The following is a 17987-nucleotide window of genomic DNA, read 5'->3' on the forward strand; positions in this document are numbered from 1 at the left end:
GCCTAAAATAAATTAATTTGGAACGCGGTTAGCGACAGTATTCTTGCTAAGAACACAGCTACTTCGTTTCCAGTAACATGTTAGCTATTCCCCTGACAATGTGTGTTGAAAACCTATAAATACAATATTTAGGCCTTTTTGAAATTAGTTCCTCTGGAAAGCTTTCATGCTAAAAATAAGAAGGATAATTCACAGTGTACTGGCATGTGTGGGAGACAGAGTGAATGGATCAGCAAGCTTGCAGGTGAGCTTGTAAAACAATTACTGCTTGTCCAACGGATCTGCGCCACTGCCTCCAATCAGCACCACCTGCTGTCTTTTCCGCTCTCACCAGGGTTGAGTGATGTTCCTAAAACTGACCTTCTTGAAGAACCAAATAGCTATCACACGCATCATTGCCTGCACTTTAACTAAGTAACGTGTGGGGTTTTCTGCAGGAGGCGCATAGAGCTTGCACCCAAAATGTGTGCCCCTCCCCTCGGTCTACCTGCATAGTTGTCAGGGCTCCCCTGCTGCAAGCCAAAGAGTTATATGTCATAGGCTCACAACATTGCTGTAAAGAGAACCAGTAAGAGAGGATTTTTGCGTGCAATTTATGTGCCTGTATTTTTCATCTTTGTTGGAAGCCGCCCAGAGTGGCTGGGGAAACCCAGCCAGATGGGTAGGGTACAAATAATAGGTAAAGGTAAAGGGACCCCTGACCATTAGGTCCAGTCGTGGCCGACTCTGGGGTTGCGGCGCTCATCTCACCTTATTGGCTGAGGGAGCCGGCTTACAGCTTCCGGGTCATGTGGCCAGCATGGCTAAGCCGCCTCTGGCAAACCAGAGCAGCGCATGGAAACGCCGTTTACCTTCCCGCCGGAGCAGTACCTATTTATCTACTTGCACTTTGACATGCTTACGAACTGCTAGGTTGACAGGAGCAGGGACCGAGCAACGGGAGCTCACCCCGTCGCAGGGATTTGAACCGCCGAGCTTCTGATCAGCAAGTCCTAGGCTCTGTGGTTTAACCCACAGTGCTACCCACATCCCGTGTGCAATTTATGTGCCTGTATTTTTCATATTTGTTGGAAGCCACCCAGAGTGGCTGGGGAAACCCAGCCAGATGGGTGGGGTACAAATAATATATTATTATTATTATTATTATTATTATTATTATTATTATTATTATTATTATCATCATCATCATCATCATCATCATCATCATAATCATCGCCCCTGCAGCACTTGCAGTGATTTAAAGCTAATTCACATATTCAAAGGAATCTCCATGAGCTGTACTACAGAGCAGGGAAATAAAGTGGCCTCATTTTGAAGATTTTAACTTTTTACTTGGAACCCAGAATCCAGAATAACTCCACCTATGTCCACACTTGCATGCACGCTAGCTAATAACAATTAGAATTACTACTTGGTCAGCATCATAAGGTTGTATTGAAAAACGGGGGGTGAGGGGAGTTTGCTTTTTTCATTCTTTCACCACACTCTTGTGTTTTATTTAATGGATGGGTATAAAGTGCATTCATTTAAGTAGCTTAAAGGATATGTTATTATGGAAGCATAGTTTTGGATAGATGAGGTAGCACAGTGTCTTCAAATGGTTAGCAGAAAAGAACCACTTTGAGTTCCGCTATTTTGTTGATCTTGGTGGTCTTAATTGAAGACATGCTAACACACTATCAGAAGGACTGCATTAGCTCTCCTTGCTTAAATCGAAAATGCAGTTCTGTTTCAGAAAAGATTGTAAAGGTATAACAGTTGTACAAGGTATAACAGTTGCAAGAATGCAGCCTTAAGAGGCTACTGCAGTAAGCAATTTTTCTTATACTTCATTTCACACCAAACTGCTGACTCATGAAATGTGGGTAATTAAAAGTCAAAAGCAGAATGCTGAAGACAGATTTGCTCCACTCCTGAGTTTGCTTAAGCTGTTTAAAGCTGTGCTGTCATCTTCCCTGCACTAACACCTCCCAGAGATGATAGACAAAGTAACTAAGTAATTCATTTCCCCCTCTCTATTTCTCATAGCTATATAAACACAATTCATGATTTCTTGCATCCTGTTTAAATGAGCACCAATAGATCATCGTAGTTGCATTTTAAAGATTCATATTGTTCATATGCAGTATTAGGAACACATGGCTTGGAAAAAGCATTTTGCGTGTTTCTTTGTAAAGATGGGAGCAATCATGCTGAAAGGGGTAAAAAAAAAAATGCTTCAAGTGTTTCTGTAATATCAGGATGCTTCTATAAAAGAAGCATTAAGAGAAAAAAGAACAGAAAGAGAGCAAAATAGAGATTCTAGCTAGGAGCTCCTTGCTATTTCTTTCCTTAATCCATTTGCTTCTGACATAATTTATTTTCTTACCACCCTGAGGATATTGGAACATTTTTGTTTCTATTTTTCTCTTGTGGGCTAAAAGTCATTGGAGCTAATCACTTGTCTTCTAACAGGATGGAAAAACAGCAGAAGATCTGGCGAGAGCGGAGCAACACGAACACGTAGCCAGTCTGCTTACAAGATTAAAAAAGGTGAGGAGATGAGTGAGGAATAGAACTTTATTTCGCTTTTTCACTTGAACCTAAAATATTACGAAAAATAATAGATCAAAAAAATAATTTTTAGTAATGGTTATTAATTCATTAACAGATATCACTTTAATTTTAATAAACTCCCCAAAGGGTAAAGCATTCCCTTTTCCCTAGAGGAAAGCAGGGTCATATCCAGCAAAGTTGTCCCATTAGCACAAAGGCTTCCCCTTGTGCCATGGGGCTCTGTCTCCCCTATCCCTCCCGTCATTCGTTATATTTCTGCTACTTGAATCAGAATACTAATTCCTGCACAACTGCTTTACTCTGGAAAATATGGGATGTTTAAAGAAGTAGAAGCATTTTGATGTTTGGCGTTTCTCTTCACAATTCCGTGTTTGTTTTATTCTTTGCTTTCGCCTTATAGGATACACACAGAGCACTTTTCATCCAGCATCTTAGACCTACTCATAATCTGCAGCCGAGAATAAAACTTAAGCTTTTTGGACACTCGGCATCTGGGAAAACTACTCTTGTGGAGTCTCTGAAGTGTGGGCTCCTGAGAAGCTTTTTCAGAAGGCGCAGACCAAGGCTTTCCTCTACAAACTCTGTCCGTTTCCCCCCTTCACCTTTATCTAATAAGCCATCAGGTACCATTTTAAGGCTTTTTATGTTGCCGCTCTTAATAGTCGTTGTTTTTTACCTCAGTGCATTGGGTGAACTTACTAGTTTACAGCAACTGTTTTAATTTGTGGTGTTTGTGCTGGGCCTAATCTAGTTACAGTAATGCACTGATGAATTTTCATGCAAAATTGGAGAAGGCAGAAGAATAGCCTTCCTGCAGGAAGGTGGGGCTTGCTAGAAATCGTATTTTTGCGTGTATTAGACAAGGTTTTTTGACTCAAAAATCATGTCAAAAACAGGGGTTGTCCTATACACGGATAGTGGCATGAGGGGGGGAGAGAAGCAACGCGCCCGCCAGCCAGCTGGTTGGCGGGCGCGCAACTTCCCCCGATGTTGCTGCATATAGGAAACGATCTAGGGAGTGTTTCCTGCCCGCAGCTGCATAGGAGGAGAAGCTCAACAATTTTGGGCCAGCTCCCCTCATTTTCTTAAAATTGAGTCCCCAAAAATTATACCTCAGGTCGCGTCCACTTTAGGTTGCATTTTTTCTGGTTGCGGACTGCCGAAACCCGGAAGCACCAGAATGGGTTACTTCCGAGTTTTGGCAGTTGCACATGCATAGAAGTGCTAAATTGCGCTTTGCACATGCACAGATGCACTGAATCGCTACCCACGCACGGATCACGTTCGCAACCCGAGCGTCCACTGTACATAGGGGCATCTTATAGATGGAAAAATACGGTACATACCAGCTTTAAAAATGGCAGGTGCTAAACTCTTGGAAAGAAATGTTTTGGTTTTTTTAGAATGAAAGACCCACAAAATAGCAGAGCTTTCCTTGGAGAGTGGTGATGGTCTGCACCATTCATTTTTGGCTCTTGACATTTTATACAGTGGTGCCCCGCAAGACGAACGCCTCGCAAGACGGAAAACCCGCTAGATGAAAGGGTTTTCCGTTTTGGAGGCGCTTCGCAAAACGAATTTTCCTATGGGCTTGCTTCGCAAGACGAAAATGTCTTGCGAGTTCCTGCGGGGTTTTTCCCCTTTTTCCCCCCTTTTCCTAAGCCGCTAAGCCGCTTATCAGCTGATCCACTGATAAGCCGCTTAACAGCTGATTGCTAAAAGCTGCTAAACCGCTAATAGCGTTAATCCGCTAAGCTGTCAATGGGCTTGCTTCGCAAGACAAAAAAACCGCTATACGAAGAGCCTCACGGAACGGATTAATTTCGTCTTGCGAGGCACCACTGTATTTCAGTAGTACACTAGCATAGTACTTAATTTCTAACGAGTGGATGCACCACTGTTCAGATGGATGAGAATGCTTTACAGTGTAGCATTAAAGGTGCAGTTAATACTGTTTTTCACATTAAAATATGTATTTATATTTATTTCAGCTTTCACCAACTGGGTGCCCTCCAGGGCCGTTCTGGCTGGTGCTGATTCGAGTCGTAGTCTAAAAACAGGGCACCAAGTTGATCAAAGCTGACTTGCACCTTCAGAAATGTCAGGGGTGCCTTAATTATTTCAACCACTAGAGGGGGCCAGTTCAATACCAAAAGTACTAATTATACATATTTACTAAATTTGCATGGTTTCTGTTAATCCTGAAAAAGTTACGGATAATGAAATGGCTCTGCTCCTTCATGCTTCCACTTGGAAAAGATACAGCTTTCCTACTTATTATTCAAATTGATGCTTTATAGGTAGTCTCCTGAATATTTAGATACAGTGGTACCTCAGGTTACATACGCTTCAGGTTACAGACTCCGCTAACCCAGAAATAGTGCTTCAGCTTAAGAACTTTGCTTCAGGATGAGAACAGAAATCGTGCTTCAGCAGCGGGAGGCCCCATTAGCTAAAGTGGTGCTTCAGGTTAAGAACAGTTTCAGGTTAAGAACGGACCTCCGGAACGAATTAAGTACTTAACCTGAGGTAGCACTGTAATAACATACTTGTTCAAATCATTGATCCCTGCAGTAATAATTGGTGAGGGATAAAATATTGCTCTCACAAGTAAAGTACCAATGTCTCTACCCCCTCAAAAAAGAAGGTCTCCAACCATATGTAATCTACCCAGCTGTGAACTGGGAATGACCTCCTTTGTCACCAAGGGGCTGTTCTGAACTGCTGATTCACCTCCAGAGGAGATAGGAGGGCTTTGGTTGTGATTGATTGTTGTGTACTTGTATATCTGAAAAGAGAATATTCCAGGCAGCTGCTGATAGCATCAGCGCCTTATTTTTGCCACCAACGCTTGAACCTGCTCTGTGGAGACTACCAAAATGGTCTGTCCACATGGTTTTGTAACAATGCTCTTTTTAAAAATTCAAGGTTTATAATCTTCTTTTGCCCTTCTCCTTTTCTTCCTGTGATCCAGTTTCAGTAAGTATTACAAATCTGTATCCTGGCTGTGAGAATGTCAGTGTGCGAAGCCGGAGCATGATGTTTGAGCCAGGCCTTACCAAAGGGATGTTGGAAGTCTTTGTTTCACCCTCTCACCATTCCCACTGCTCAGCAGATGACCAGTCAACCAAGGCCATTGACGTTCAGAATGCATATTTGAATGGTAAAGCATGAACCTGAATCCTCTTCTTTTAATGTAACTAATTGGGTCCTTTGTGCAAAAATGCTTCAGTCTGAAATCCACTTCAATTATTTATTGGTTTATTTTGTTAGTTGCCGAACACAGAGCAAGCTCTAGGTGGCTTACATTCGGGTTGAAAAAATCCAAAATTGTTTGAAACACCCATGAAAAATTAACAAAATGCAAAATACATAGAACAGTGCCAGCCACCACAGAAAACCAAGAAACAAAAAATTATCTGTAACCCAGAGCACAGCTGGATCATGTTCCATCAAGTGTCCTGGGAATGAGAAAGTGTTAACCTGGCAGTGAAAACAGGTGAGCATCATTGGGGAGAGCATTCTACAGACATAAGTCTCCCCTATAGTTTCCACCCTTCAAACCTCTCTAAGAGGGGGCACACTTTAAGTATATCAGTGCTTTATCTCTAATTTCAGGGATGCAGGTGGCACTGTGGGTTAAACCACAGAGCCTAGGACTTGCCGATCAGAAGGTCAGCAGTTCGAATCCCCGCAATGGGGTGAGATCCTGTTGCTCGGTCCCTGCTCCTGCCAACTTAGCAGTTCGAAAGCACGTCAAAGTGCAAGTAGATAAATAGGTACCGCTCCGGCAGGAAGGTAAACCGCATTTTTTTGTGCTGCTCTGGTTTGCCAGAAGCGGCTTAGTCATGCTGGCCACATGACCCGGAAGCTGTACGCCGGCTCCCTCGGCCAATAAAGCGAGATGAGCGCCACAACCCCAGAGTTGGTCACAGCTGGACCTAATGGTCAGGGGTCCCTTTACCTTTATCCCTAATTTCAGACTCTCTACCAGCACAATAAAAGCTTACAATTAGGTGTAACATTTGCTATGTCAACACAATATCTCAAGAAACATTACTATTTTAAAGTTTCTTCAGTGTCAGCGTAGTATCGCAATCCAGCACTAATCCTCTGAGAGCCAAGAGATACTGGCCAAAGCCAGTGGTGGTATTACATTTTCAGCTGGAGCTGCATTTATTGATGGAATCCCAGAAGTGTGATTTAACTTGCTGTTTGCTCTGTACAAGCATCTCTATGAGGAATACAAGCTGGAGAGAGCCATTCTCTGTCTGAGGAGATATAGGCCCTTTTACAGCCTGCAAAGAAACCCTTATACGGGGGACGGTCTTCTCCAGGGTATTCAACGTAGCATTGAACAGACATGATGGGAGCATTGTATCTGTAGTCTGAGGAATTCACTCTGCCACTGATGAACAAACACTGTGAGGTGCATACTCAGGGCTTACTCACTGCTGTTTAAGAAGCTCTCATTCAGCCAACCTGTACCCAAAGAAAAGCTGAGTCCTTCCAACCTGCAGGTGTACTAATGGGTAGATATTTCAGATGTTTACTTGTTATTCTTCAAAGCTTCGAAAAACAGCAGCCAAATATTCCACGAGAAGGAGGAATAGATTGCATCTCCACCGTCGTAGGACACAGTGTTTGTCAAAAGTGCCAGGGGTTTGTCCTAGAAATTATGATCTTAGGAAAATGTCACAATTTTTGAAGGAATTCCTAAAGATAGTATGCATTGGGGCTTAAATTCCAGCCTGGAATTAGCATACTGTCACTACCAGCTGTAGCCTGACATCCTGTTTATATATACAGATTGAGATTATTACACTAGCCAAAGTATTTGCTCAAATCCTCCAGATTAATAAAGATAACATTTCTGAACTACTAATATCTGAAATTACAATTCCTTTTAAAATGCTGAGGGATTTTTCTAGTGCTCCCGCCTTCCTGAGATGCATTTATTTATAAATCCTGTTAATTAAAGTTTGTAAAAATGCCTATTACTCTCGGGAGGGCAGGGAATAAACAAATGCTTCTCTCAGCTTCAGAAATTTTTTTTTAAAAAAATTGCATGATAAAGTGTTGCATAAAATGGCAGTTAGTAATGAACTATGACTATTCTATTCTCTCTCTTAGTTTACAGTTACACATTATTATTCTACTGTCTTGTGAAACAAAATGGCCTGTTCTGATTTTTTTAAAAAAGAAAAACCCCTGTTTTGACACTTTATATAGCACAATAATATGCCTGTGTAATAGTATGCTTCAGATTCTGTCAAACAAGACAAAACTAGTAAAATTACTCATTTAATATTTTAGCAATTAACTCTCTTGCAGTGGTCTTAATGTGTACTTCTGCACAAACTACAGCTTTAGTGGTAGGTGTACTGTGCCTTGTTTTCTATAGTTTTTACAGAAAAGTTGTGGGGAAAAGTTTGTCTTCTAGTGTAAGACGCACTGTGGTTAAAAAAAAAGACTTGAATTTCTTCAGTGGATAAACCTGTCTTATTTTGACTGCAGTCTTGCACCTAGTATGCATGGCTTGGTTCTTTGACATCAGTAAATGTACCTGTGATCAGGATTGCAGCTTCTGTCTCTGAATATAATAGCTAATAATAATAACAATAATGATTGTTATGTATACTTCAACAACAACAAGAATAAAAGTGTTTGTAAAACTTGTTCTACTTAATGTCTTGATAATATATATTTGCTTGTTGCAGGAGTTGGTGATTTCAGTGTGTGGGAATTTTCTGGGAATCCTGTGTATTTCTGCTGCTACGACTATTTTGCTGCAAATGATCCCACCTCAGTTCACGTTGTACTTTTTAGTCTTGAAGAGCCCTATGAAATACAATTGAACCAAGTGACTTTTTGGCTTAGTTTCCTAAAATCTCTTGTTCCAGTCGAAGAATCCATAGGTATGCCACAAGTACTTTATCTCTGCCAGCCCTTCAACATGGGAGAGAGAAAGCAGTATTTCTTCATGGTTTTGTAGTTATGTTTAACCATTCCATCCTTTTTACTCTACTGCCTTGATTCATACAAATTAACCTTTTAAGAATTCTTTGCTGTTCAATATACTTCTTAAATGAGATCACTGGTCAAATATTTTAACTGAGCATGTTGCTTTAGAGTTGGGTATGCCAACGAACTTAGTTGCTCCATATTTTGGAGAAGTATTAAATATATAGGTTTAGCTAACATCATAAATCTAGCTTCGTTATGGTAAATTACTCTTCAGCTACTGTGGAAGTTTTTTGGAAGAACAAAGTCATGGTGTCTGTCTTCACTTCGTCAACAGCAAAGTTGCTGAAATGTGTGCAACAAAGCCATTAATTAAACGATCATGGGACTGATGGTTTAACAAAGACCATAGTGCTTGTTATGAATATAAGAATATAAGATGAACCAGTTAATTGGTCCATCTAGGTCAGCATTGTCTGTATCGGGGTAGAGAACTTTTGGCCTGCCAGATGTTGCTGAACAGCCCCAGCAAGCATGGCCATTGGTCAGACCTGATGGGAATTGTCATCTGACAACACCGCTGGTCTTCATTGGCTACCAATGGCTCTCTGGAGTTTGAGACAGTGCTCTCTCCCAGTTCTACCTGAATTGAACATAGGACCTTATGCATGCAAAGCACATGATCTGCTACACATTAGAATGAATACAGATCATATTTGCGCTGGAACCAATATAGGGATTTGGGGTGTTCTAGATTTGCACATGGGACGTGGGTGGCACTGTGGGTTAAACCACAGAGCCTAGGACTTTAGTATTCAGAGACATGAATACTAAAAGGACGCTACACCCATTTTTAGTGAAGGCCTAAGGCAGCTATATAGGGACGTGGGTGGCACTGTGGGTTAAACCGCAGAGCTTAGGACTTGCCGATCAGAAGGTTGGTGGTTTAAATCCCCGCGACAGGGTGAGCTCCCATTTCTCGGTCCCTGCTCCTGCCAACCTAGCAGTTCAAAAGCACGTAAAAGTGCAAGTCGATAAATAGGTACCGCTCCGGCGGGAAGGTAAACAGCGTTTCCGTGCACTGCTCTGGTTTGCCAGAAGCAGCTCAGTCATGCTGGCCACATGACCCAAAAGCTGTAAGCCAGCTCCCTCGGCCAATAAAGCGAGATGAGCGCCGCAGCCCCAGAGTCGGCCACGACTGGACCTAATGGTCAGGGGTCCCTTTACCTTTAGATTTGCATAGAATTTACAAAGAGCACAAAACAGAAACCAAGGATTGTATTGGGCATGCTTATGTTCCATGGAAGTCTGAAGTATGCTTATCTGTATTCTGCATTTGAAGAATGTATGTGTTTAGCATATGATGGCCCTTGCTCATACGGATTTTTGCCTCTAGAGTATGTGCCACAATACAGGTAATAGCAATAAAGTTAAATTCAGTATTTTCCGAAATTTGGCAAAATACTTTCATCTTATCAAGATGATGTATAAGCAAGCAGGCTGTACAGATTTGTGTTCAGTGCTGTTACCTCATTCATACCCCATTTGTATCTCTTTCTCTCTCATTCTTTTTCATGGTATCTCCCAGGCTTTCCTACTTAACTCTCACATATGTGAGAATTCTTTGTTTGTGTAAGTACTGTAAAATTGCATTCATACCACTGTATGAATGTTTTTTAGATCGTTTGTTTCCTGCCTATAATACTCTCAACCATAGTATTGTAGACTAGTGCGGTCAATGGATGATCTTTTAAAAAAGTAGCTATAGCTGAAAAAAAGCATTGCCCCTTCTCCAAATATATATATTGTTAGAAACGAAATAGATGGTTTACAAAGATTTATTGTGATTTGTAATATGTCTCTGTTTTATGACATGGACCATTAATTTTGCTTTGGAATGATGAACGTCTGTTTTTTGTGCTGTGAATGTAACCACACTAGCCACAGTCAGCCTCTTAAGTTTGGGAAAACATTTAACAATCCCTGACTTGAGCGCCAGGTTCACATATAACGCTAAGCCAAAGTTTACAGACCAGTAACAAACCATGGCTTACAGGTATGGTTTGTCATGGTTAACAAACCGTGGTTAAGCTGCTGGTCCAAGTTCAAATGGTCAACTAATTATAACAATTTAACATACCATAAAATGTTACATTTGAACCATGCCATTAGAAGAGAAAGCTTTCCCCCTAAAAGTCTTCCTTGTGTTTGTTTTTTTCCCCTGAAGCATTTGGAGGAAAGCTAAAAAACCCACTCCATGTTGCACTGGTGGCTACTCATGCCGACATTGTCAATCTTCCGCGGTCTGCTGGAGGAGAGTTCCAGTATGACAAAGATACATCTCTTCTGAAAGAAATCAGGAACAGGTAAGACAGGGGAATTGTATTTTTTTTTAAAGGAACGATTTCTTTTCTAAGAAATTAGTATATTTTAAAACTTGTGTGCATGTTAAGACCTTGAGCTAAACTTTTTTTTTAAAAAAAAGAAAAGGCTGTGCTTGCATACAAGTAAAGAAAAGCTACACCTTTCATTGGACCGGTGCAGACGCAGAAAGGAAACAGTGGATTCCCTTTTTTATCTTTAACTATAGAGAACCATAAAGCAAATATAAAACAGATCAAAAACATCAGAAACAAAACAGTTATTATTGTAGCAAAAGTAAAAAAAATACAAAAATCAGTAGATATAAAATCCTGGGCATTTTTTTTTTTTATGTCTAAAACAATGGATTTCCATTATGAAAACGTGCCACAGCAAACTTGAGCTCAGGCATTCCCTACTTCCACATACAAGCATCTGCTTGCTTTCCATTTTGAACAGACGTCCATTTTCTATTTTGTTTGAACTCTTGAGTCAAGCAAAGCAGCATTAAGCCATGGTTTTCACATAGTGTTTGAAGTGAGCACAGTTAGAGTAACCCACAGCCTTCTAAGTCCAGGCATAATGGGAAACCGCAGTTAATTCAAAATAGAAAGTGGGAAGGTCTCAATTTCCTTCCCTCATGCATGAGGGGGTCAACATAGTTTCAACTAAACCAGGGCACTGTGTACCACAAAAATATGCACACTTACTGTGGGATAAGCACCACTAAATTTGGAAGGATCTGAGTATATAGAAATAGGATCAGGTTACAAGTTGATGTTTTTTAGTAGATATGTGATACTAGTAGAACTTGCTTCCTCAAACTGCTTCAATTAATACATGGAATAAGAATGAAAAAGATGGATTCAGTACTGTAAAATGATAAACAGATTCTTTATTCTTTTCCTTTCAGGTTTGGAAATGACCTTCACATTTTAGACAGGTTATTTATTTTGGATGCTGGGGCATCTGGTTCTAAAGATATGAAGATTCTCCGCAACCACCTCCAAGAATTACGTAGTCAAATTATTTCTGTAAGTCACGTCTTCTTAGTACATCCATTGGCCCAAGCCTCATGAGAGTATTTCCATTTTGAGTGCACCTTGAATTATGAAGTTGCCTTGTGGTTATAAGTATGGGAAGGAAGGAAGAGAGTTAGAAATATGGATCAAGTACAAACAAGGTCTGTATGGGATAAATTAGATTAATTGGCCTGAGTGCCCTCTGGTGGTGAGCAAGAAGTATTAAATAGATCATGAGCCTATAAATTCTTTCAGCTCTTTCTTATGCCTTGTAAAAAAAAGGGGCAAGTATATTAGATAGAAAATATCCTTGTCTCATTCTGAAGAAACAGCCTAATAAATATTTTATTGAAGTATAGCAAGTTTTTAAACATGTGCCTGCAGTGTTGAACTGAAACGCTTTGGGCCACTTGAATTCCATGTGACCCAACCATTCTGAACCTTTCAGTGAGAGTCATCTTTGTTTTCTTCATTTATACTTTGCCGTTCCTCCAAGGAACTCATGTTGGAATAAATGAGCTATTCCACTTTATTCTCATATCACATGAGTTGCCATAGGTCACGTACTGAGTATTATGGCTGAGTGGTTGTTTGAACACTGGCCCTAGTCCAATCTTTTACACAGCATACCATAGTGGTGCTTATTTACTCAGCCGCTTTCACTTCCAACAAATTTGAAAAAGGGATGAATTTGTCTGGCATCCAATTGTGTGTGGGGTTTTTTGTAAAAAAAAAAAAAAAAATAGTATACATACAGAAGCATACTTTTCTGTGTAGATCAACTATCTCTCCTCTGCTTCATCATTCTTACACTCTTCTACTCCTGGGTTTGCCACCAGATTTTTTTGGTGTATAAAATGTTTCTCACTCCCAGAATAAGTATTTAACAATGCTTCTTGCTGTCAAACAGACATCAGCTATACAGTTCGTTTCAGTATGAGTTTTCGCCAGAGGCAGGATTCTGAAGAATGCAACCCCTTTTAAGCAGTGTGTGTTGATGCCTGCTTTCACGTGTTTCATAGATTGTAATGTGGTGGTGAAAAGCTGGTCCTTCTTTGCCAGAACCACTCAGCTAAACTAGTGATCATTTTACTGCTCTTTTTCTACAGCATATGCATGCACTTGAAGTTCATTCTGTTAACTTGTGCAAATGGTGCCAAGAAACGGGGTTTGTTTTGTTTCAGAAAGTTCATGGTACTGCACAGTTTTTCCATTAAAAAGACTTCAAGAGCCTGTATCCTTATGCCAGTACAGATTTAATGCAAGCCATACTAACACGTTGTGCTGTCTTTATAAAACGTTTGAAATATAAAAGAAAGGGCTTGTTAACTGTCTTGTCAAAAACTGAGGATAATGTACTGTGACATACTTTCACATTACAAATATGAAAAGGATGGGTGTTACAGTTATGCTGTCGCAGTTTGCTTTGGGGTTTGTTTGGTTTTTTTAAGAAAATACAGTTTACATGATGCCTGGAGCAGGAGTGACTATGACTAAGTACTTAGCATAATCTGTGATTTGATAGCTTCTTTCATTCTTGTATTCCTTTACAGAATGCATCGCCTTGAAATGGGAATGACAGAATAGCACAGGCTTCACATTCAGCAGAATGAGCATGCAAGCCAGTACTGCCAGGGCTGCATCAGTTGTGGAAATAGCTTCCACTTCTAGCATTATTACCAATAGAGGAGTATACATGGCCAAATAGAATCAATGCTCTATTCTTCAGCATCCAGTGAGGTGTGGCAGAGCCATGGAGCCAGCCCTCACAGTACTTTAGCTTACCTGGCCAGGTAGAGACTGTGTAGATGCACCAGTGGCGGCGGCAGATTGGCTCTGCTGTTGTGTCTGTGTAGCATCACACCTGTCCAGCCACAGACCCATCTGGCTAAGCTGTAGTAATACCAGTCTCAGAAGTGCGGCTCTGTGACTCTGTTCCACCGCACTGGGTCTGTTCCTGCTAGGATATGAGTGATTGATGGCATATTTTTTTTAAGCAAAAAGATAACAGTTTACCTTCTCGAATTAGAGCTAATGTCCAATCTGGTGTTTTCCATAGACATGTCCACCCATGACACACTTGTGCGAAAAAATCGTCTCCACGCTACCTTCATGGAGAAAAGTGAATGGACCCAACCAGCTCATGTCACTGCAGCAATTTGTGTATGATGTGCAAGATCAGCTTAACCCGTTAGCAAGCGAAGATGAGCTGAGGCACATTGCCCAGCAGCTACACAGTATAGGAGAAGTAAGTAAACTGCATTAATCCAATTTTAATTCTATAGGTACCGTATTTTTCACTCTATAGGATGCACCGGACCATAGGATGCACCGGACCATAGGAGGGGGAGAACAGGGGGGAATTTTTTTTCCCTTGTTCTTCCCCTCTAAAACAAGGTGCTTTCAAGGTGCATTCACCCAAAGCCTCCAGAGCGCAGTGGGAACTCCCGCTGCGCTCTGGAGGCTTCAGGCGGCTACCATCCCCAAGCTAGAACAGCGAGACCGCCTCGCTGTTCTGGCTTCGGGGACAGCCTTTGTAGCCTCCACAGGGCAGCGGGGTGAAGGGGCTCCGCCTCGCCGTTCTGGCTTCGGGGACAGCCTTTGTAGCCTCCACAGGGCAGCAGGGTGAAGGCGCTCCGCCTCGCCGTTCTGGCTTTGGGGACAGCCTTTGTAGCCTCCACAGGGCAGCGGGGTGAAGGCGCTCCACCTCGCTGTTCGGGCTTTGGGGACAGCCTTTGTAGCCTCCACAGGGCAGCGGGGTGAAGGCTCTCCGTCTCGCTGTTCTGGCTTGGGAACAGCCTTCCTTTGCGCGCAGCCATCCCCAAGCTAGAAGAGCGAGACGGAGCCCTCCGCCTCGCTGTTCTGGCTTGGGAACAACCTTTCTAGCCTCTGCAGGGCAGCGGGGTGAAGGCACTCCGCTGCCCTGCAGAGGCTTTGCGCGCAGCCATCCCCAAGCTAGAACAGCGAGACGGAGCTCTCCGCAGCGCTCCGTCTCCCTGTTCTGGCTTTGGGCTTAGCCGCGCAGCCTGCATTTGCTCTATAGGACGCACACACATTTCCCCTTAATTTTTGGAGGGGAAAAAGTGTGTCCTATAGAGCGAAAAATACGGTAACTCTGCATTCTTTGCAGCTTGGCCATCAAAAGAGGTGAATGGATTTTGGCTCAGCTTGATACGCAGCCATAACTTGTGGTCCGCACTGTCCTTTAAGTGCTGTATGCCAGCACAAGGAGAAGCTCTCCTCCCTTTCTCAAATTCACATTTTTCATTGGATGTAGATAATGGACCGTATGAGAACCTGTAGTCCTCTTACAGTTAAAGCTGCGATGTCTGCAAAACTATTCCTTTCTCTCTCTCGTATTTGGATTTGACTTGTGGCTTTTCTTCTGTTCAACAGATCAATATCATGCAAAGTGAGACAGTCCAAGATGTTGTTCTGCTAGATCCTCGCTGGCTGTGCTCAAATGTGCTTGGAAGACTCCTGTCTGTGGAGAACCCCAAGGCCCTCCATCACTACAGAGGCCGTTACACCATAGAGGACATCCAGCGCCTGGTCCCAGATAGCGATATAGAAGAACTCATCCAAATCTTGGACGCTATGGACATCTGTGCCAGGGATCTCAGCAGTGGAACAATGATTGACATTCCTGCTTTAATCAAGACTGATAGCCTCCATAGGTCTTGGGCTGACGAGGAGGATGAAGTTATGATTTATGGTGGTGTTAGAATTGTTCCTGTGGAACACCTCACCCCACTGCCTTGTGGGATATTCCACAAAGTTCAGGTGAATCTTTGTAGATGGATCCATCAGCAGAGCACAGAGGGCGATGCAGACATACGCTTGTGGATCAATGGATCAAAGATTGTGAACCGTGGAGCTGAGCTCCTTGTCCTCCTTGTGAACAATGGTCAGGGTATTGAGGTTCAAGTTAGAGGCCTGGAAACAGAGAAGATAAAATGCTGCTTGTTCCTGGACTCTGTGTGCAGTACGATTGATAACCTGATGGCCACAACATTACCAGGACTCCTGACAGTCAAACACTATCTCAGTCCTCAGCAGCTGAGGGAACACCATGAGCCAATAATGATCTACCACCCGAGAGATTTTTTCCGCGCACAAAGTCAAAAGGAGACCTCATTGACTAATACCATGGGTGGCTACAAAGAAAGCTTTAGCAGTATACTGTGCTTTGGGTGTCTAGATGTCTATTCACAGGGGAGTTTGGGGATGGATATCCACGTGTCTGATCTGAATCTGCTTACACGAAGGAAACTGAGTCGACTTCTGGATCCACCTGATCCCATGGGCAAGGACTGGTGCCTTCTTGCTATGAACTTGGGCCTTCCTGATCTGGTTGCGAAATATAATACAAACAATGGGAGTCAGAATGACTTTGTCCCGAGCCCATCCTATGCTCTTCTTCAGGAATGGGGAAATAGCCCTGAAAGTACTGTGGGCACCCTAATGTCTAAACTGAGGGAACTGGGGCGCAGAGATGCAGCTGACTTTTTAATGAAAGCATCCTCTGTGTTTAGAGTCAGTTTAGATGTGAATGGCCAAGAAGCCTATGCTTCAAGCTGTAACAGCGGGACATCTTATAATTCAATTAGCTCAGTTGTCTCTCGGTAAAGGCAAACACGAGAAAGCACACACTTTTCTAATAGCAGATAGCGACAAAGGATTAAGTACGACAGTTTTGTATGTATTTATAAGTTTCTACATTCATGGGTTGCCGCTGCCTCCCAGCACCACTTTTTAAGTGACCAATCATCTTATTTTTTTACTGTGACCTCTTGCTCTTATTTTAGTTATAAAAGGCTGGTGTATTTCTGGGTATTTCACAGTTTGTTTCTGATTATACATCGTGCTGCTTAAATACTGACGTTTTAACTGGGAGGACTCTAGCTTTTCGGTACCTAGAGGTTTTTAAAGTCATTTTTCCAAACAGAAGAAGCATACTTAGTGATACAAAGCTCGTTTCCTAAGTCCTCTCCTTTTTTATCGTGCTTGTTTAATTTAAAAACAAAAAAACATTTCTAGTAAAACAATGCTAGTATATTTCAATTTTAACACCAGACTTAGAAATGAAAAAGTGAGTGCCTTTTGCAGAAGATAATGTGGCTAAAATCAAGTGATCCTGTTGAAGCTATAAGACAATGCTACCTCTATTTCGCTGTCTCTGCATGCTGGTTGCTATAAGTGGTGCTTGCCTCTGTGTTTTTCTGGAGTTTAAGATACTTGGTAACATGAAAATTGTTCTGCTGAAGAGCTCTCATGTTCAATACCGTGCAAGTACAAACATTAAGACATTATCGGTTTTTATTTCCGTTGAAGTGGAATGGAAAATTGAAACGCCATGAACTTGCACCTTCCATTCTTTCCACATATCTCAGGTAAAGATTTTACACAGTTGTAAAGTTCACCAAGGCACATATACAAGTGTTAGCTAAACAGATTTACTCTGTACTTAACAGTGATCATTTGTGCAAAGCAAATGTTTTTTTCACTTTCAGATACTAGTGTGCTTATTTCTTATACTTGAAAGTTTGATTTTTAATTTTATTTTAATTAAGGAAAGCAAGAATTTCTTGCGGTCAGAGAAGTGGGTATGAGGGATCAAGACTCTTCTGTTCCGAAAAGCATGTAATTTTAATTGTACAAGATACATTATGTGTATATACATATACAATGTATGTATATATATTAATACTGTTTTTCCTTAATCTTTGTTGTAGTAAAATTTTAAAGTTTTTTTTTACAAATAAATGGTTGCCTGTTGCAACTTTGTCATCATTCCTCATTTCCTAGCTGCATTCGTGTAAACCAGCAAACTGAGCATTGCTAGCTGTTGGTTCCAACAACTTGACTTTTTAGCAGCAGCTGTGAACTCTGCAGGACCATATTACTCCCTGCAGTTTTTATATTAAGAGGTTGCTGTAGGCTATCCTTTAGGCATGGCCTGCTTTTTTAACCTGCAGGCATGCCAGCCTGGTAGCCACCATTACATTTATGTTCCACCTTTCTTCCAAAGTCTGCCGTGATTTGTGAGCCATCCCTAGAACATTTAGGATAAAGGCTGTAATT

The 17987-nt window shown here is 41.7% G+C and overlaps 1 protein-coding gene across 2 annotated transcripts in view; it reads left to right on the forward strand.

Annotated features, from left to right (window-relative positions):
• DAPK1 (death associated protein kinase 1) overlaps window positions 1–17696 on the forward strand; it is an 87064-nt gene extending 69368 nt beyond the window's left edge. For both annotated transcript variants that reach the window (XM_081880926.1, XM_081880925.1), the window contains exons 19-26: window positions 2455–2532; window positions 2957–3179; window positions 5531–5719; window positions 8277–8474; window positions 10748–10886; window positions 11795–11915; window positions 13963–14151; window positions 15300–17696. In XM_081880926.1, coding sequence (XP_081737052.1) covers window positions 2455–2532; window positions 2957–3179; window positions 5531–5719; window positions 8277–8474; window positions 10748–10886; window positions 11795–11915; window positions 13963–14151; window positions 15300–16532 — 2370 coding nt within the window. In that variant the 3' untranslated portion in view covers window positions 16533–17696. The remainder of the gene's footprint in view (window positions 1–2454; window positions 2533–2956; window positions 3180–5530; window positions 5720–8276; window positions 8475–10747; window positions 10887–11794; window positions 11916–13962; window positions 14152–15299) is intronic.
• Window positions 17697–17987: the final 291 nt, after the last annotated feature.

This window comes from Podarcis erhardii (assembly GCF_964252035.2).
Source record: "Podarcis erhardii genome assembly, chromosome: 11".
NCBI classification, from domain to species: Eukaryota; Metazoa; Chordata; class Lepidosauria; order Squamata; family Lacertidae; genus Podarcis; species Podarcis erhardii.